General features: G+C 38.9%; 3 protein-coding genes across 3 annotated transcripts; all 3 read right to left on the reverse strand.

Moving 5' to 3' along the window:
- Positions 1–4,634: 4,634 nt before the first annotated feature.
- LOC123773603 (major prion protein 1-like) lies at positions 4,635–7,291 on the reverse strand. The gene is made up of 3 exons (XM_045767395.2): positions 7,216–7,291; positions 6,028–6,108; positions 4,635–5,024 (listed from the first exon to the last, which is right to left on the reverse strand). Exons 1-3 carry the CDS (start codon positions 7,218–7,220, stop codon positions 4,802–4,804), a joined length of 309 nt encoding a protein of 102 aa, XP_045623351.1. The 5' UTR covers positions 7,221–7,291; the 3' UTR covers positions 4,635–4,801.
- A 2,038-nt stretch (positions 7,292–9,329) lies between these two features.
- Positions 9,330–13,352, reverse strand: LOC123773604 (histone-lysine N-methyltransferase SETD1B-A). The gene is made up of 3 exons (XM_045767396.2): positions 13,287–13,352; positions 11,783–11,902; positions 9,330–10,711 (listed from the first exon to the last, which is right to left on the reverse strand). The coding sequence occupies exons 1-3, from the start codon at positions 13,289–13,291 to the stop codon at positions 10,492–10,494; spliced, it is 345 nt and encodes a 114-aa protein (XP_045623352.1). The 5' UTR covers positions 13,292–13,352; the 3' UTR covers positions 9,330–10,491.
- A 1,362-nt stretch (positions 13,353–14,714) lies between these two features.
- On the reverse strand, positions 14,715–17,301 carry LOC123773653 (uncharacterized protein DDB_G0280579). The gene is made up of 3 exons (XM_045767473.2): positions 17,178–17,301; positions 16,639–16,746; positions 14,715–15,861 (listed from the first exon to the last, which is right to left on the reverse strand). Exons 1-3 carry the CDS (start codon positions 17,180–17,182, stop codon positions 15,462–15,464), a joined length of 513 nt encoding a protein of 170 aa, XP_045623429.1. The 5' UTR covers positions 17,183–17,301; the 3' UTR covers positions 14,715–15,461.
- Between the last annotated feature and the right edge of the window lie 3,130 nt (positions 17,302–20,431).

Here is a 20,431-nt window from a genome sequence, read left to right on the forward strand (position 1 = left end):
ATCACTATGTTGCACTAACAGAGTATCTTTGTGAAAGAAACGATAATAATCAGTTTTGTCGTATTTAAATCGTATCTTCAGATATCTGAACCGACCATATCAAGTTATGTCGTATCTAAATCGTATCTTCAGATATCTGCACCGACCATATCAAGTTTTGTCGTATCTAAATCGTATCTTCAGATATCTGAACCGACCATATCAATCTATATTTTACCCGTTCGCATTTTCATCTTTTTTTATCTGATCACTTAGCCTCGATTCTCAATTGGACAGTTGATACATTGTGTACCTGTTCTCGTGTTGGTCCAGGAACTCTCCAACGCCTTGTTGGTCTTCCAGGATGAAGCCTGAAGTGACACACACCAGGGCCAAGAGACCCATTAACACGAAGCTGTACCTGTTGGGGGAGAGGTGAGAGGAGAGAATGAGAGACATGATAAAGCTTTATCTGCTAGGGAGAGGTGGAGAGGAGAGGGAGAGAGAGATGATAACACGAAGCAGTGTAACCATAGACCAGTGTGTTCTCAGAGTAAATCCATTAAAACGAGACATCGAACCCCCCCTCACCATCGAACCTTGATATTTATCTAGATATTTGTGTTGGTCTTAAAGCATATTATGGCCAATAATAGTCTACTTGTAAGCTGGCAGGTGAACCTTGTCCGAAATATAAAATATTCTCAAGTTATAACTGTATTGCATTATGAATTATTGGTTTAAAATATAAAATAAAACGTTTAACAGTTTTTTATTTGGTTGTCTGTTAATGATATTCATGGGGATCCTGAAGTTGTTTTCGAATTTCATTTTTCACGTTTGAAAATTATTCACTGTATTATGTTGTTATAGATTCAGCTACTCGGAACAGGTTCCAAGTAGCACGGGCTATGGTGAGCCCGTAACTTACCTGGCACAGGAGCGGGGCAAGTAGCACGGGCTATGGTGAGCCCGTAACTTACCCTGCACAGGAGCGGGGCAAGTAGCACAGGCTATGGTGAGCCCGTAGTGGACTTACCTGGCACGGGAGTGGTGCCGTCTCTCCACTGTATTAACATTGCCAAACGTTATTAAATTTAACCTAACCTAACTTTAAGCTAATATAACTGTAAGCTAACCTAACCATTGATAGGGGCATATAATACCACTAATTATATAGTGGTTTCGAATTGATTATCCAGGGAATCCTCTCCCTGAGGATAGATTGGATATGATATGTAGACAGGGCTTTTTGTTTAAGAGAATCTCGCATTATTTGTTTCACTTTTTAGATGACCCTTTGCATACGTAAACCAGAAGTTCGTATGGGCCAATAGGATGAATGCAGTTTCCACATTTATTATGGTCTTATAATAAGTAAATTTCAAGTATAATTAACACATCTCTGCATTGGTAAACTACATAAATAGCTGAGACAGCTCAACTTAGTGATTCTACACGCAAACTTGATACAACTCAAGCTGGAACAACTGAAGTTTCAGGACGACAGTTAAGCTCGAGCAAAAATGCTCACCTCATGATGAAGTTGTGGAGAGTGTGGTGGCTGGATGCGACTGTGGCTGATAGGTGGTAGCCCAGAATGAAATAAATGTGGAACGTACAGTTTTTTATACTCCTAACCCTGCACGTACACAAGATTAAGTGACATACTCGATGAACATGTGTCCTGTGATTTTAGACACACACACACACACACAAGCACACTCACACGCAAGCACACACACACACACACACACACACACACACACACACACACACACACACACACACACACACACACACACACACACACACACACACACCACACACACACATGTCCTCACTTTAGAGTAGTTAATAAATGGAACGCACTAGGAAGTGATGTGGTGGAGGCTGACTCCATACACAGTTTCAAATATAAGTAAAATAGAGCCCAGTAGGCTTAGGAATCTGTACACCAGTTGATTGTCGGTTGAGAGGCGGGACCAAAGAGACAAAGCTTAACCCCCGCAAGCACAACTAGGTGAGTACACACACACGCACACATACACAGAAGAGGCACTAAACGACAGACCAGTATCACTGACAAGCATCCACTGCAAAGTGCTTGAAAGAATAATCAGCCAAAGACTGGCTATACACTTAGAGAGCATTAGAATGTAAACAAACCCCAACATGGGTTCAGGGAAGGGAAATGATGCCTAACAAACCTTCTGAAATTTTATGATAGAGTAACAAATATATGACTTGACTGGGACCAGTCAAGACCAGAAGCAGTGGAGTGGAGTTTCACATGCTTCTGTGATACCAGTGGGCTACCACTTGATATAAGTAGCTGATATCCCTGGAAACACAAACCGAAACTGTCTCTATTTGCCGCTTGTTACAACTTGTAATAAAGTTGTTACATCTTGGCTTAACGTGTTATGATGTATTACAACGTTGTTACAACTTGCTATATTGGTTGTTATAACTGGTTAGGAGGTGTTAAAACTTGTTCGAACGTTGTACCAACGTCGTAGTTTCGGTGTGTGTTTGGCGGGATATTCCTGATGGTATCGGATTGCAACCTGACTATAATAGCATAGAGTGTTGGAGTCATGTTATTATCCATGTATTTGTGTTGTACATGTTCTCTGTCTAGTAAATGTATATAATTCACCAGTGTTTGCCCATGTCCTAGTGAGGCTTCCCAGAAAGTAGAAAAGAAAGAAAGAGAGAGAGAGAGAACCACAGCTGTGGACAGGGTGGTACAGAATTATAATTCAAAGAAAGGTGGATTGAGGAGGTCATACCAAAATAAGGAGAGAGTGGGGAGTCACAGCGGCTCGAATTGGGTGTGTACACGTGACAACGAGGCCAGTGTTGGAGCTGCACCCCCCCTAAATGTGTGATGCTGAGCCCCTCTCCAAGAACAGGAAGCATACAGGGTGATCTCCTGATCAAAGTACAAGCACTCTACGGGTTTTGGTTGGTTGTACAGAAGGGACGTACGCACCTACCTACCCACAACACGTCATAATAATATATAGAAGGGGGTGGCAAAAACAAATCTAAATGTTTGTTTTTTTCCAGATATATCAAAGATTGGGAAGAAAACAGGCTATTAAAAATGAAACATTTCAGGAAACTGACGAATATGCGATGAGTTGTGTTTTAAATTAGTATATTTTCTTTTTATTTAATAGAGAGCTTGATAGTATGCCTGAAGTTATATATGTGGAGGAGAGCAACCGGAGAAGTGCTCAATGAGCCCCATTGTCTTGTATATATAGTAAATCGTTAGACTCGATCAGAGTGCCGGAAGCGAGAAGGGTGTCAAATGGTGTGCAATTTTTTAGGAAGGAAAATAGTTTACTTGCTTCAAACTAACGTTCTTAGCTTAGCGTCTATTGTCGGTAACCTGGTTATTTTGATAACAGCACAAGTAATTTGTGTGCCTATCTCTCTCTCTCTCTCTCTCTCTCTCTCTCTCTCTCTCTCTCTCTCTCTCTCTCTCTCTCTCTCTCTCTCTCTCTCTCTCTCTCTCTCTCTCTCTCTCTCTCCCTCTCTCTCTCTCTCTCTCTCTCTCTCCCCAGAATCTCTCTCGCGGATGAATAAAAGTGATCTTTTACATAATCTGCACTATTAATATTCATACTGTATAGCAAAAACAAGAAAGTTCTTCAGTTGTTTTAGTGTTGGAGTTGAACCGATCGCCCGCGGGAAAGTTAATAAGGCCGCCAAAGACCCTACTAACCGTCCAGCAAATATACTTTTTTAGTCCTGAACATATTTTTTGTAGTAAAATATACTTTTAGAGTATACTCACCCTGAATCTGTATAAACCTCTCAGTGCATATATTCTCTGTAGTGTTTATATAATCTGAAGATATATGTGTATAGCCTCAATATTACTTCATTTATATATACTTCATTTTATACGTTTATACAATGTATAAAAAATATATACTCAATTATTATTATTTTTCCACGATATTAAGACTTACCCTTTTCACATTTATTTATTTTGTAATCATTATTGTCTGCGATATTATCGTGTCTTGCCGTTGTTATTCTTTATTTGTTTTTGTCTTTGTTGCTGGTGTTCTGTATTTTTATTTTATTTATTATGTTCTATAACTGTTTCTATTTTTTCTGCTGTTTTAGCTTTCCTGTTGATGTTTGTATCTTTATTGTTTATTAGATGTTCTTGTTATGATGTTATTCCATTTTTTGTTCTATTGTTCTTGCTTATTTGTTGGTATTTGTTGCTTCTCTCGTGAAAGTTATTGTCTTTGTTCATGTATTTCCTAATGATATTCTTTTTCCTGTTCTTATTGTTTTATTGATGTTATTGCTAATGTTCCTTTTCGCCTTTTTGCATTGGTATCATTATTAGTAGTAATATTTTTATTATTTTCTCTCGTATACACTTTTCAGTGAAAAGTTGGTTAAATTTAAGTCCAATAGTGATTATTTTATCTCTCTGGGTCTTTCCTGTTACACACATATAACGTTGTCTCATAGGATTTTTAAACATTATTACGTTGCTGCAAAGTTGCATCAATGTAACACTAGATAAAATAATGTTGTGGCAAAGTTTCATCAATGTAACACTAGATAAAATATTGTTGTGGCAAAGTTGCATCAATGTAACAATAGTTTAAATAACATTGTGAATTCATTATGTCTTTATTTGGGTACTGTGTGCAAGTTATAATTATGATAGGTGTTTAATAACATAATATTTTTCAATATTGTAATTTGTAGCAATCTGTGCAACGTTGGTCGTGCAATGCTTTAACTCTTCTGTCAGATCCCTTCTTAGGCTTATTTGCCACTAGGTGCTGGGAGGGGAGGTGGTAGTGGTGGTATTGATGGTAGTGGTGATATTGAAAGCAGGCCTGGGGGGACGAGTTCCATTTCCATGATGTCCACCTCCGCCACCTCCATGATGTCCACCTCCGTGATGTCCACCTCCGTGATGTCTGCCTCCACCACCGCGATGACCTCGTCTGCCTCCGTGACGTTCAATTATGCCTCCAAAGGCACCATTTTCTCTCCTGCAAGGGTTAAAAAAGATACATGTTAAAGGAAGCACGGAAATGCGAATTTGATTAAAAAAACACAACACGTAAAACACCCTGAATTATATATAATGTACAACTTTGCATGGAACACTTCGTTTACATCTAGGAAAACGTAGATTAATAAGGGATTCACAACATGGTCTTGCTAAGGGACAGGGTTTTTTTTTAAAGAAATTTATCTCTCATTATTTTCCGGAATACTTCAAGTAGTTGGTAGTAAAAAAATTAGGAAATTTTATACCTTGAATTCAGCAGTCTTTGAAAAAAATGAGTTTGCATAAATGGAATTAAGTTTCAGTAAGTAAACCCTTGTAAGTGGAGTTCCCCAGGGGTCATATCCTGGCATCTAGGTTGTTTACAATTATATAAATGATATTGACACAGGCTTAAACAACAAGATTTACAAATTTGTAAAACAACAAAATTAAAAGACAGGGTAGGAAATAAAATCAGACGAAGACTCAAAATCGTTTTAAAATACTCTGGCCCATTATCAAGTCGATTGTGTGACCATCAATCCTGAATCATTATCACAATCGACTTGATACTGGACCGAAACGTCGTCTTCTCCTCATTTTCTGGTGTGAGGTTTGATAATCAAGCTTTTTGAAGTTTCGTATACCAATATATATATATATATATATATATATATATATATATATATATATATATATATATATATATATATATATATATATATATAATATTTGTTTGCCTGTGAGGCTGACAATAATGAAATGTTAAGTGAATGGGAGGAGGAAACATACATCGACCTCTGGTTATCGATTTCTTTTACCGCCGTTCTCATGGTAGACTACCTTGCCCTCATCTCAGTCAGCAACATCATCCCCATTCCCAAGTGATTACTCAAACCATATCTCAGACGACCACATTAACCCATATTTCTACCGGCTGCGTTTTTAACTCTCAACAAGTTCGTCAGTCTCGGTAATCAAGGCGATAGACGATGGCGCACCTGTTCTCTTGATGGTCCTCCAGGTCGTAGCCTGAAGTGACACACACGAAGGCCAGGAGACCTAGTAGCACGAAGCAGTACCTGTGGGGAAGAGGTGAGAGATATGATAACACGAAGCTGTACCTGTGGGGGAAGAGGTGAGAGGGTGAGAGATATGATAACACGAAGCTGTACCTGTGGGGGAAGAGGTGAGAGGGTGAGAGATATGATAACACGAAGCTGTACCTGTGTGGGGAAGAGGTGAGAGGGTGAGAGATATGATAACACAAAGCTGTACCTGTGGGGGAAGAGGTGAGAGATATGATAACACGAAGCTGTACCTGTGGGGGAAGAGGTGAGAGGGTGAGAGATATGATAACACGAAGCTGTACCTGTGGGGGAAGAGGTGAGAGGGTGAGAGATATGATAACACAAAGCTGTACCTGTGGGGAAGAGGTGAGAGGGTGAGAGATATGATAACACGAAGCTGTACAAGTGGGGAAGAGGTAGGAGGAGACGGTATGAGATATAGCACGAAGCTGTCTGTTCCTATAATTATGAGGTGTTGAACAATATATTTTGGAGTTCATTATTGCTATTTCTTTCTTTTCTTTTCGGTGGAATCAGGCCGGGTCGCCCCAGGCATCGCCCGGAACCCTACTTGAGTTAACTATAGATACAAAAATAGATCTAGATACAAAACGTGTTGCACTCAAAAAAAAGTCTACTTTCTTCTTTCTAATAACTTTGAATCGGGCCCAAGAGAAAAAAGCAACAACAAGCTTAACTTTTCTATGCATATTATAGTGCAAATATGTACTATATTAGGCCTGTGTGTGAGAAGCTACACTTAATGCAGTTTTTCCGACGGTGGAATTTTTGCTGAACGGTACACATTGATCTTAGGGTTTTGGATTACATCTAAATATACAATTGGCGCAGCTTAACTTAGGCAAGCTTCACTTATACATTGGTACTGCGCATATCTTGACGATTCATTGACGCTAAACTTACAAACTGACTCAAGCCCAAGACTGACTCAAACTCACGCTCATAAGCTCAAGACTGACTCGTACTCACGCTCATATGCTCAAGACTGACTCGTACTCATGCTCATAAGCTTAAGACTGGGCATGAACCTGACTTAACTCAATTAGGAACGTCTGAGCTTCTCGGAGGCTAAATGAACCCAAGCAAGACAGCGCTTACCTCATGACTGCAAGATCTGGTGACTGGGAGAGGAACTAGAGAAGATGAGACAGGTGGAAGGTATGAGTTATACTAGGCAGAGCGAGGGGCTTTTATACGGGCTTTCATCCCCAAGTGTAGGTAATCAGATGACACCTTCGTCTGCGTGCAGCTAAATACACAAGCAAACATACACACACATACACACGCGTACACACACACACGTACATACACACACAGACACGTATGTAAATACCAATTGCTCTGATGAACTAATTCATCTTTTTGTTAGTTTTGTCATTCAATTCAATATTGACACCTATACCTATTCACCCTCTAGTGAGGTCAGTCTTCACCCTCCCCCCCCCCTGTTACCCATGAAGCTCCTCCCATATCCCCACTGGAAATGGGGGTGTAGGAAGAGTTTTCTCTCACACACTCCTACTCTGTGGAGCTGCTTACACACACACACACCCTCCCTTGCACACTCACCCTCAGGGGAGGGTTTTATTACCCTCCCCCTGTACACCCAACCACACCCACACAGCTTCTATATTCACCCAACCACACACCCACACAGCTCCTATATACACCCAACCACACACCCACACAGCTCCTATATACACCCAACCACACCCACACAGCTCCTATATACACCCAACCACACACCCACACAGCTCCTATATACACCCAACCACACCCACACAGCTCCTATATTCACCCAACCACACCCACACAGCTCCTATATACACCCAACCACACCCACACAGCTCATATATACACCCAACCACACACCCACACAGCTCCTATATACACCCAACCACACCCCACACAGCTCCTATATTCACCCAACCACACCCACACAGCTCCTATATACACCCAACCACACCCACACAGCTCCTATATACACCCAACCACACCCACACAGCTCCTATATACACCCAACCACACCCACACAGCTCCTATATACACCCAACCACACCCACACAGCTCCTATATACACCCAACCACACCCACACAGCTCCTATATACACCCAACCACACCCACACAGCTCCTATATTCACCCAACCACACACCCACACAGCTCCTATATACATCCACGAAGTTGGACCAGGTGAGGAACCTTGATCTTATACATAACTCTGAGGCTGACAACATCTTTCCAGTGTTGAAAGCACATGATGCTTAGAACAGTCCAACCACAACTGGAGTGTTCCAACCACAGCTATTCAAGAGGGAAGGGAACTATTAGGAGAAAGACCCAAGTCATTACGACTATATAAGCACTGGGAAGGGGTCAGGATAAGGATTTGGGATGGGACGAAGGGGAAGGAATGGTGCCCAAACATTTGGACAATCGCGGATTGAGCTATTCAGGAAAGTGGTAGATACTCAAAATGGAAAAGAACTTGTGCTATGTTCATAAATGCTGTTATTGTGAGCATAGGGAGGGCCTTTTTACATCTTTTAAACGCTAATGTTAAGAGCAGAAGGACGCCTTTTATTTCTTGTGACTGCTTTTGTTGTGAGGAAAAAGGACGCCTTTTGAGATCTTGTGAATGCGTCCTACGTAAGGAGAGGGTCACTTTTCAGATCTTCTAGCTTTGTTTTCGACCCTACCAGGCACCTGACATCCATAGCTAAACTATGGGTGGTCAGAAAGTTTGATTACTTACTGCCACCGCTGAGGAATGAGGATACAGTATGTGATACAGTACAGCTACGTGCTAGTGATTCAGTATATGATTGGTAATGGTGTTATCCCCTGGAATAAGGCATTCCATTCAATTGTTTCTAGTTCTCTCTCGCCCCCCCCCCTCTCTCTCTCTCTCTCTCTCTCTCTCTCTCTCTCTCTCTCTCTCTCTCTCTCTCTCTCTCTCTCTCTCTCTCTCTCCCTCCCTCTCTCTCTCTCTCTCTCTCTCTCTCTCTCTCTCTCTCTCTCTCTCTCTCTCTCTCTCTCTCTCTCTCTCTCTCTCTCTCTCTCTCTCTCCCTCCCTCCCTCTCTCTGAAAATTTTGTAATTGCATGTTATCGTATTGGGGTTATATAAACACAAACGTCGATATTGCATTTTATTATCAATGAATATTAATATGGACAAAACAAGAGTTTTATTCATATCTGAAAACGTGTTATAAAATTTAATAACAATATAACATTTGACAAAATATTGCATTTAACTATATTGGCTCTTAAGACATTGTTTAATATTTCAAAATCAATGCCTTTATGTTCATGAATAACAGTATTATTACTGTTCTTGCTTTTTGAACGTTGTTTAGTGTTATTATTGTCCTTGTTTCGGGATTGTTTAGCTATTTCATTGTTTTATTGTTTCTTCTTTTGCTGCTGTGTTTTATTGGTCGTACTTTGAATCTTTTTTACTGTGTCTTTTATAGTTTATTTGAGTTTTGTGTTTTATTGATTTTGTTATTGTTATTTCTTTGACGTTGTTCTATATTTTGTCTTTTGTAATTATTTTTACTTCAGTTATGGTTGTACTGTTTTATTTGTTATGTTTTATTATTTTTTTTATTATTTTGATGTTGTTCTATGTCTTGTATTCTATTGTTTTTACTATTTTTGTTATTGTTTTGCCATTCTGTTTTTTTTAGATATTATTATTTTTACTTTTTCGTTATAATTTGGCCATTTTTTTATTTATTGCTTTATTATTTATGTTTTGTGATTCTCATCTAAATCTTTATTAATTTTATACCTAAAAGGAGTAATTTTGTATATTATATTTAATTTTGTTAATTTTAGTATTATGATGAACTGGTTTTTGGCATTGTTTCTCTGGTTCAAGAACAGGCAGTTCTTGTTCCCTATTTTTGTTCTTCTTGATGTTATGCAGTGCTCTATAGTCCTTAAATAACCCATCACAATTTATGTCTGAAGTAGCTTGTAACATTAACTGGAATGTAAATTTTGCCAATGATAATAACTTTCGTATAAAATCTGTGTGAAATAAAATTAAATTTTTAGCGTTCGGTGTTCTTTATTCACGTTCTTGTGCTTCCATTATTAAAGTTGATATAAGTTAAAGTTTTTTTTTTTGTTTTTTTGGACTTTGGTCAGTCTATGGTGATTTGTGATTTTGTGGAAGCTAGTTAGTTTAGTTTAGTTCATTTATTATGCACCCCATACCCATCTTGTGGGCGGTAGTGGAAAGGGTTACAGAGGCACATAATGGGTTCGGAAGCACAAGCCCCATTTGTTTTTGTTTGCACCTATCTTTGCTGCATTTGTTGAAATTATCTGGCATGCATTAAGGTTTCATCTGGCGTTCTATTGTCATTGTGCGACGCTGGACGCAATAGTGGAGGTAGTGGTAGTGGTGGTGGTGCGCCGGCGACGGGAGGGTCTGGTATTATTAGGCTTAAATCGTTTTTTACCCTTCATGAATTGCCTTTCTTCCTCCTCATAGTCTTCACTGTACTCTACAGTGTCCTGTTCAGTGCCCTCTTCACTGCTCTCTGAACTGCTCTCACTGCTTTCGTCACTGCTCTCTTCGCTGTTATCGTCGAACATTGGATAAAAAAAAGGCCTGATTAAAAAAAAATTAGTTAAAAGGAGCTTGTTTACGGATTCAGCAACACAAAAGCACTCAGGGTCAAGAGTGTGGCAGGAGACAATACCATCAGGGTCAGAAATACCTTTTGGGAACTCTCACGGCCTAACAAAAGGAGAAACCATGGGCCAGAATTCGTCCAGCACTTAAAAGCTTACTTGCGAAACCTGAACATCTCTGCCCATTCATGGGGGCTTAGTTTGTATATTCATTTAACATTTTATGAGCTCCGAAGCGCTACGAAGTTATTTATAACCATAACTACATAGGGTGGAGAACGACCTTACAGCGTTTCATAAACTATTTAGAAAATACTAAGTGCCATAATTGAGGACAGATGTGAGTGGCTCTGTACGAGGTAAACGTACGTGAAATACAACGAACTCAAACCTTCTTCATTTAAGCGCCATAAAAAAAGGGGGATACTCTAATCATGAAATGAAGTATGAATATTATTAATCTCATTCATGTATGTAGTCATAACCTCAATCGAGAGATGCTTAAGTGGTAGGACCAAGAGCTTGAGCTCATTCACAGAGCATATGTGCATGCTAGTCATTACAATTGTAGCCTGAAATGTAGCTAACTCAACTGTACAATGAAATCATTTTTTTTAATTTGTATTTATTGAAAAACCTTTGAGGTATTCCATGAATATGAGAAAGTTTGGGAAAGAAATGAGAAACGTTTCGGTTTCTTAGTTAAAACTTCAAGTGAGGGAAAGTTTAGAAAACTGCTAGATTATAACATTTTAGAATGTATCACCAGGCCTGATAAAATGAACAGAAAGAGAGAGAGAGAGAAACAACATCCTCCCCCCCCCCCAAAAAAAAAAAAACATTCTAACTGTTGTTAATCAGCCACACTTTCCCCCCTTTAAGCCAGCCCAATCAACCCTCCTCAATCTTATTTTCAGTTGATTACTCAATTCCACCTTTAATCAATCCAACGCAATTCAAATGTGTTCTCAAACCAGCCCTACTAAATGCCACACCGGTTATTAAGACTGCTAACCTGCTATTGTGAAATCCTTCGTATATGATCACATGTGGCTGGCCGCTGTTGTTCTTTTGCTGTTCAGCTTCTGAAGTGGCACACAAGACGGCCAGGAGACCCAACAGCACGAAGCTGTACCTGTGGTGAGAGGGTGAGAGATATGATAACTCGAAGCTGTACCTGTGGGGGAGAGGTGAGAGATATGATAACACGAAGCTGTACCTGTGGGGGAGAGGTGAGAGATATGATAACTCGAAGCTGTACCTGTGGGGGAGAGGGTGAGAGATATGATAACACGAAGCTGTACCTGTGGGGGAGAGGTGAGAGATATGATAACACGAAGCTGTACCTGTGGACGGGAGGTAAGAGGAGAAAGTGAGAGATAATGGGGGAGAACCTTCGACAAGCCACCGGCTTCCAGTCCTCGTCGAGGTCACTAGTGTTAGTGGCTCTCAAGTATACTCAAGAACTGAAGAAAATTTGTAGCTATGTGTTTCTTAGAGCAACCACGTAGTTATAAAGTTGTGTAGCGGATTTATTAGTTAATGTTTAATGAAAGTTTAGCGGATTTATTAGTTAATGTTAATGAAAGTTAATGTAACAAAATATTAAATAATATAATCACTGGGTTGCTAGAAGGAAATATTCTGGTGGCATTAATTAGAACCTAAACAATTCCTCTTCTTCTTAGTTATTAATCATTAATAATTTAATCAGAGATTGGAACGATGAAGGGAAATATGAAGTTAAAGGCAAACAAATGACATGGTCAGTGATTTCGATAAATAAAATGATTCTTTACATCAAGTTAACAGCAAACAAAAGTCAAAGTCGCTGATCACACTGAACAGGAATGATCCTATATACCAAGTAAAAATTGTAGTGCTCCAGAACTCTGTCCAATATGGAACTTCTGTTGCTTATCGATTTAATATATCAACGATTTAAACAAAGGATTAAATAGCAACATATGCACATATACAAACAAAAAAAGACTTGGAAATAAATCAAGAAAAATAGAAATCACTGTGTGACGATTCAGATACGATTTTAAAATGCCTGACAGATGGGAAGCTGTTGTTTAAAGTTGACAAATCCAAGATTCTGGTACACACACACACACACACACACACACACACACACACACACACACACACACACACACACATACACATATATATGTTCTTGTGTATTTCATTAATTAGTGCACTATATATATGATTGTGTGCGCGCGTGTGTGCATCTGTGCTTTAAATAATATTTCTGAACATTTCTTTAAATATTTCTGAAATAAAAAAGGTCGAGATAATTAAAGTCTGAACCGAATAGAAAAAAAATTACTGACCCTAATTCAACTCAACTAAGCACAGTTTAACTTAAATCTGGACCAAGTGAACGTAGTTCAGGTGCATTTTGGGCTTCATTACATCTAATTATAACTCTAGAGGAACCTGTCAGGGCTGAGTTTTGCTACATCTAAACTTCCCACCTGAAAAAGACTCGCAAGACCAAGAGTTCTCACCTCATGATGGAGTTCTGGCGTGACGGTGTCGTAATTGACAGAGGACTGAGCTCCAAGCAGATATATACACCTGACCTTCCACGTGAGAGTAATTAAGTGACACATCCCACCTTAAGGTGCCATGTGTCGCTACAGACAAGGAAAAATAAATGGCAAATTCTAATTTTTTGGCTAAATTGTGAAACGTAATCTTGACTGCATTTTATGTTGCTGCGAATCCGCGGGTGCCGGGCTGTAAGCCAACTTTGTGACTGATGTATGTTGGAAGGTGTTGAAGAGATGACATATTTGTCTGCTTGCTCGTCTCTGGTACAATTTATGCGCGGTACAAATATAAGTCGGCGTGTGTGAGTTAATATGGATCTGTAACTGGCTGTGAATTACAACTTGGTACATAATGGACAATTTATATGCTGGTCCGCACACACACGCACACACACACACACGAGCGCGCGGAGCCTCGCGGCTGAGTTATCAGCATTTGGGGGTCGTAGTCCCAATGGTTCGATTCCCGGCGGAGGCGAAAACAAATGGGCAGAGTTTCTTTCACCGTGGTGCACCTGTTTACCTAGCAGTAAATAGGTACCTGAGAGTTAGACAGCTGCTACGGGCTGCTTCCTGGGGATGTGTGTGTGTGGGGCGGGGGGGTGCGTGAGTAAGTGTGTGTGTGTGTGTGTAATATATGTAGAAGAAATATACGTAGTAGATATACTAGAGGAAAAATAGATTGGTTAGCAAGGCGGGGTCCAAGAGCTAATAGCTCGATTCTGCAGACCCAAATAGTAAATACACACACACACACACACACACACACACACACACACACACACACACACGCACACACACACACACACACACGCACACACACACACACACACACACACACACACACACACACACACACACAGATCCATAGTGGTTCTCTGCTACTTATCCTGTAATGAATAGCGGAGGCTAAATTGATTGAAAAATAACGTGAAGGGAGAGAAAACATGGAGAATAAAGCTGGTAAAATCAATAGAAATGAACGTTTTAATGTAACATGTCAAGATAAAACAAGGAAAAGGGAGGTGGGTGAGAAGGTCAGCAAGCCTGCCTACCAGGATTGGAACCATCCATGTATGGCATTTGGATGGGAATCATCCAAGTTCATCATATGATTTCAGAGTCCAGGGGGCCCCCCAATCAGGGGTTCACCAATAGGATGAATAACATCAATATTCTGGTGCATTTACTTCATCAGCCGTTTGTCGTTTGCCTCAAACAACTTGTGTAAGGCAGGAGTTGTAATTCTCACTATACTGAAAACCAGACACAGAACACAGCTACAGGTAAGAGCCACAAGAGGAACGAGATTCCCATGTGGGATCCTCGATATTAAACTGATTTTTGTACCAGATTTGATGTTGCTCGTATATTAAAATAACCTTGAACCTTTGCAAATACTTATATTTAAAGAGAAATACATTTGATTGGAACAATAACCTTTAACAACATATTAGATTTTTTTTTTACTTGGCTATACATTATAGAACAAATGATTATTGGTATAAATAATTTTGTTTCAGAAGTATCTTCAAAATATAATTTCAGATGCAGAGAATTTAAGTAATTTTTTTGTTTAGAAAAAGAATTTTGTTTTGAAAATTATTTTTGTTCTGAAAATTATTTTAGTTTGGAAAATTTATCAGAGAAGATATTTCTAGTTAAGCTAAACTATGTTTGACTGAATAATGTGCAAAGTTCAGCAAGAAAATTTTTCTGAAAGTTATGAATAAACTATAAGTGACTTTTAGAGATTTTAAATAACTCCTGTAACAAAAAAATATATGTATATAATTCACATATCTAACACACTTTACATAATTTTTGAATAATATCAATACCATAAATCATCACCTATGTCATTCTTACAGCAACCATAAACTATCTTAAATACACCGTTGATGTGCATGTCTTTTTGGACTTCGTTGATGTACATGTCTTTTTGGACTTCGTTGATGTACATGTCTTTTTGGACTTCGTTGATGTACATGTCTTTTTGGACTTCGTTGATGTACATGCGTTTTTGGACTTCGTTGATGGACACGCATTTAGTAGACGGTAAATGCACGAGTGTTTGGTACTGACGTCATTGCCTTCATTGCTTTCATGGCCGCTGCCTTCTTTGCCGATTTATTCACGGCTTTCATCGCTGGGGGGCTCAGTGCTCTCTTCGTTGCTAAAGTCACTGCTTTCTTCACTGCTTTTTTCGGTGCTGTCTTCAATGCTTTTTTCGGTGCTGTCTTCACTGCTTTCTTTTCTCACAACATCACTGCGTTCTTTACTGTTTTCTTCGCTGCTTTTTTCGGTGCTGTCTTCAATGCTTTTTTCGGTGCTGTCTTCAATGCTTTTTTCGGTGCTGTCTTCACTGCTTTCTTTTCTCACAACATCACTGCGTTCTTTACTGATTTCTTTACTGTTTTCTTCGCTGCTCTCTTTTTTCACACCATTGAGTTCTTCACTGCTAGTGTCTTTGATATCTTTACTGTTAGATTCATTGCTGTCTTCAATACTCACTCCAATGGTATTGTTTCTGCAAGGGTAAAAAATAAATCTTTCAGTTAAATAGAAAATATGAGTTTGTGAACCCTTCCAATGTTGTAACTTTCTCCTGGGAGAAAATTATTATTTCAGGTATTTTCTTGTTTACTGCTATTTACTGCTACTATGTACTGTTTACAGGTACCCATTTACAGCTAGGTGAACAGGGGCATCAGGGTGAAAGGAACTCTGTCCAATTGTTTCCGCCTCCGCCGGGGATCGAACCCGGAACCTTGTGACTACGAATCCCGAGCGCTGTCCGCTCAGCCGTAGGCCTCTAAATGTACCTATTTTAAGTCACATTTTACATGCATGCAGATACACACACACACACACACACACACACACACACACACACACACACACACACACACACACACACACACACACACATACAGATATGTGTACCTGAATTTATTTTCATCAATTCACATATATACCTGTAAAACATATGCTGTAACTTATTGTTCTTTCAGAATCATTTAACGAATTTGTAAATTCCTGGGGATCTTCTAAATTGGCCGGATGAATGAACAGTAGCACAATGTTCAACCGGCGTCTCAGCAATTCGTAACCGACCACTTAATCCCACTCTAAATCGACCAACATCAGTTCCACTCTCAACCGGCCTCTATTCCCTGCTCTCAACTGGTCACTCAATCCTTTACTCAACCGGCTTCTCAAATCCACTCTCAAAACGCTGCAAATTTTGAGTATCATTCTGCATCAAAATCCCGGCTATCAGCCAAACAATTTGAAGGTTTTGTACCTGATAATCCGAAGGGCGTCAAATAAAGCCATCCTGTCCTTGCCATAGACTGTGAAGCCTGAAGTGGCACACACGAAGGCCAGGAGACCCAGTAGCACGAAGCTGTACCTGTGGGGTGAGAGGAGAGGGTGAGAGATATGATAACATGAAGCTGTACCTGTGGGGGAGAGGTGAGAGAAGAGGGTGAGAGATATGATAACATGAAGCTGTATCTGAGGGGGAGAGGTGAGAAGAGAAGGTGAGAGATATGATAACACGAAGCTGTTCCTGTGGGGGAGAGGTGAGAGATATGATAACATGAAGCTGTACCTGTGGGTGAGAGATATGATAAAACGAAGCTGTACCTGTGGGGGATGGGGGAAGGCAACAACGAGAACTAATCCAGCAGTTCATGAACGCGTGTATAAGGAAGCCAAACTGAAACTCACTGGAGAGTATGAATTCAGCCCCATTCTCTCAACAAATAAGCTCTCTCATATCAGCTTTCCACAACTAAGCTTAATGTTACCTCAAGCTAAAAACCGGCTTAAAAATAATACCTCATGGTGTTTCTTGGGTGTGATGAGAGCTCTCACTGAGGAAAACCGGGGGAGAATGAGAGGGAGAGTGAGAGAAACATGGGTGTCCACTCAGGTTTTTATATACAAATCCGGCCTTGATGAAGAGGCAATAAACTCCCCAACACTCGTGTAAATATTTGTTCGTTAAGAACGCTTAATTTAGGGGTTATTTCTCTTTATGTATTGGTAAACTGTTTTCTACAAAATGGTATTATGAAAGGTATGTTGCTTGAGTGTGAATTTAACGTGTTTTGGGTACTTAGACTGCTGTAGTATGTCACCCGGGTGACATCCACCCGGTGGTGGATGTCACCCGCAGAGCTGGTGGCGCGATTAACTCTCTTTAATCCCACCATGCACCTTTGTAGTGTCTAAGGTGCGGAAATATTGACGTGCCTTACATATATTGAAGGGCCTCACATATATGAACAAGGGGCTACATAAAGGATAATGGGCTTCATATATGTCACGTGTCCTTACATATGATCAAGGGCGACACACACACACACACATATGTTGAACGACGTCACATATGCCGAGGAGAGTATCAAGTTATGCAGCTCTTGGTCATAAACGCAATTTTCACCCATAAATGCCAAATTGTACCCTACATATTCTTTAAATAATTTGTCGAAGTACACATAAATAGCAAATTGTGGTGGTCATATAACTGGGTCTAGCGAGGACGAACTGGAAACAGGTGTGTATGTGTATATATATATATATATATATATATATATATATATATATATATATATATATATATATATATATATATATATATATTATTAAATATGACCGAAAAAGTAAGATTAATAATTCTAACACGAATTTTCTCAATCTTTCGTACATTTCTTTTCACTGTTGGAGGTAATTCAAAAATCAATTCTCCAAAATTCGTTTTTTTTTATGAATAATAAAAAATATAAATGAATATAAATGAATATGAATATAAAAATGAATTTTGGAGAATTGATTTTTGAATTACCTCCAACAGTGAAAAGAAATGTACGAAAGATTGAGAAAATTCGTGTTAGAATTATTAATCTTACTTTTTCGGTCATATTTAATAATATATGTCTACAGGAAAGACTGCTACCAAAATATACTAATATATATATATATATTATAATATATTTCAGGTGACGTAATACTACTTGGGATTGCCGTATTGTTTATGTGTTTATGTTGAAGGTTACACATATATGTAACTTGGGGGGGGGGGTTACCCTGGTTTACCCGGGTCTCTTTCTCTCTCTCTCTCTTCCCCCCTTTCTCCATTTTTCATCTACCCCCTCTCTCCCTCCTTTCCCGCTTGCCTATGTACATTAGTGCTGGTTTATACCGTCTGGATTCATTTTAAATTGATGAATTAAATGCGATTTTAGTAGGATCATTACTATCTATAGTTAATGAAAAAATGGTCATAACGGTGATCTTTGTGACCGGTGCCCGAAAAGGTCACCGAGTGCTGTTGGGAATTGGGTTAATGATCTTACGACTTCCAATTCTTTTAACAGTTATTGGGGGTCTAGTGGTTAAAGTACTGGACACGCTAAGGTGAATGGTGCCCCTGGCTGTCTGGATTCGAATCCTTCTTAGGTGAGGAGTTTTCTGTTGCATATTGGCTTTGGGATCATTCAAGCTCCTTCGCTTGAAGTGTCCCAATATATATATATATATATATATATATATATATATATATATATATATATATATATATATATATATATATATATATATATATATATATATGTCGTACCTAGTAGCCAGAACTCACTTCTCAGCCTACTATGCAAGGCCCGATTTGCCTAATAATCAAAGTTTTCATGAATTAATTGCTGTTCGACTACCTAACCTACCTAACCTAACCTAACCTAACTTTTTCGGCTACCTAACCTAACCTAACCTATAAAGATAGGTTAGGTTAGGTTAGGTAGGGTTGGTTAGGTTCGGTCATATATCTACGTTAATTTTAACTCAAATAAAAAAAAATTGACCTCATACATAATGAAATGGGTAGCTTTATCATTTCATAAGAAAAAAATTATCGAAAATATATTAATTCACGAAAACTTGGCTTATTAGGCAAATCGGGCCTTGCATTGTAGGCTGAGAAGTGAGTTCTGGCTACTAGGTACGACATATATATATATATATATATATATATATATATATATATATATATATATATATATATATATATATATATATATCATTCATACGTGAAACTTGACTTCTTATCAATCAAGTCTTCTCTCGACTCAATTTCTCTCAAATTCATTGTTGAAACTTTGTTCAAGCATCGACAAGAAAACTCAGTACACGAGTATAAACAATTAGGATAGACTACAAACAAGTGTAAATTTTGTTATATATTTAGCCAAACGAAATTTAACTCTAAAGCCAACAGTTATCATAATGAAATTATTGGAATTTTTCAGGAAAATTGAATGTGTTTATAAATATGTATGTATATGTGTAAATATACATATGTATGTATATGTGTAAATATACATATGTATGTATATGTGTAAATATACATATGTTTGTATATGTGTAACATATCATACTGCCAAATACCATACAATTTAATAATGTGGGCTTTATATCTCAGTAGTTGGTTCAAATAATAATAAATTAACAGTTCTGTGGTCACAACTTGATCACTTGAGAAGGTAAAGGACGAAAAAAATGAGATCTGGTTCGAACAAGCATCAACACATGTGTGTGTGTTGTGTATTCTAGTACTCTATAGTGGGTTATGCAGTAACACGACCCAGAGGGGGCGGTCGAAAGGGTTGTTAGCAGACAGGGTGTGAGGGTTAAACGACCAGACGATCCGTGAGTCAAGGTTGTAGACTGTGAGATCTTGTGAGTGGAGACAGAATTGGCAAGCTCTTGTGAGCTGAGAACAAATTGTTATGATCATGTGAGTAGAGAAAGATTTTCAAGATATTGTGAATGGAGAGAGATTGTCAAGTTCTTCTGAGTGGCCAAGGAGTCAGTCATTTCTGACTGTCATGTTAATCCCTTTTCGTAACTAGGAAATAAGTTGAGCTTAGCAGTGAAAGGCATTGAAACTTTTTTTTTTTGGGGGGGGGGGAAGGTAGGAGGGAGAGCAGGTGTGAAGAACTGGAAGAACTTTTGGCATTGTGAAGCTGCATGACAGGTACAGGGCTTGCATGATCTTCATGACAAGGTCAGTGCATTGCAAGGTTTCATGACAGGTA

The sequence above is a fragment of the Procambarus clarkii genome, chromosome 72 (genome assembly GCF_040958095.1).
Source record: "Procambarus clarkii isolate CNS0578487 chromosome 72, FALCON_Pclarkii_2.0, whole genome shotgun sequence".
Classification (NCBI taxonomy): Eukaryota; Metazoa; Arthropoda; class Malacostraca; order Decapoda; family Cambaridae; genus Procambarus; species Procambarus clarkii.

What these genes read in the sequence shown, in the direction of transcription:
- LOC123773603 (XM_045767395.2), bottom strand. An exon ending in GAGGACCATCAAGAGAACAG is followed by an intron (nt 5,025 to 6,027) that starts GTGCGCCATCGT and finishes TAACCCTTGCAG; the next exon opens with GAGAGAAAATGGTGCCTTTG.
- LOC123773604 (XM_045767396.2), bottom strand. An exon ending in GAAGGATTTCACAATAGCAG is followed by an intron (nt 10,712 to 11,782) that starts GTTAGCAGTCTT and finishes CGACGATAACAG; the next exon opens with CGAAGAGAGCAGTGACGAAA.
- LOC123773653 (XM_045767473.2), bottom strand. An exon ending in GACGCCCTTCGGATTATCAG is followed by an intron (nt 15,862 to 16,638) that starts GTACAAAACCTT and finishes TTACCCTTGCAG; the next exon opens with AAACAATACCATTGGAGTGA.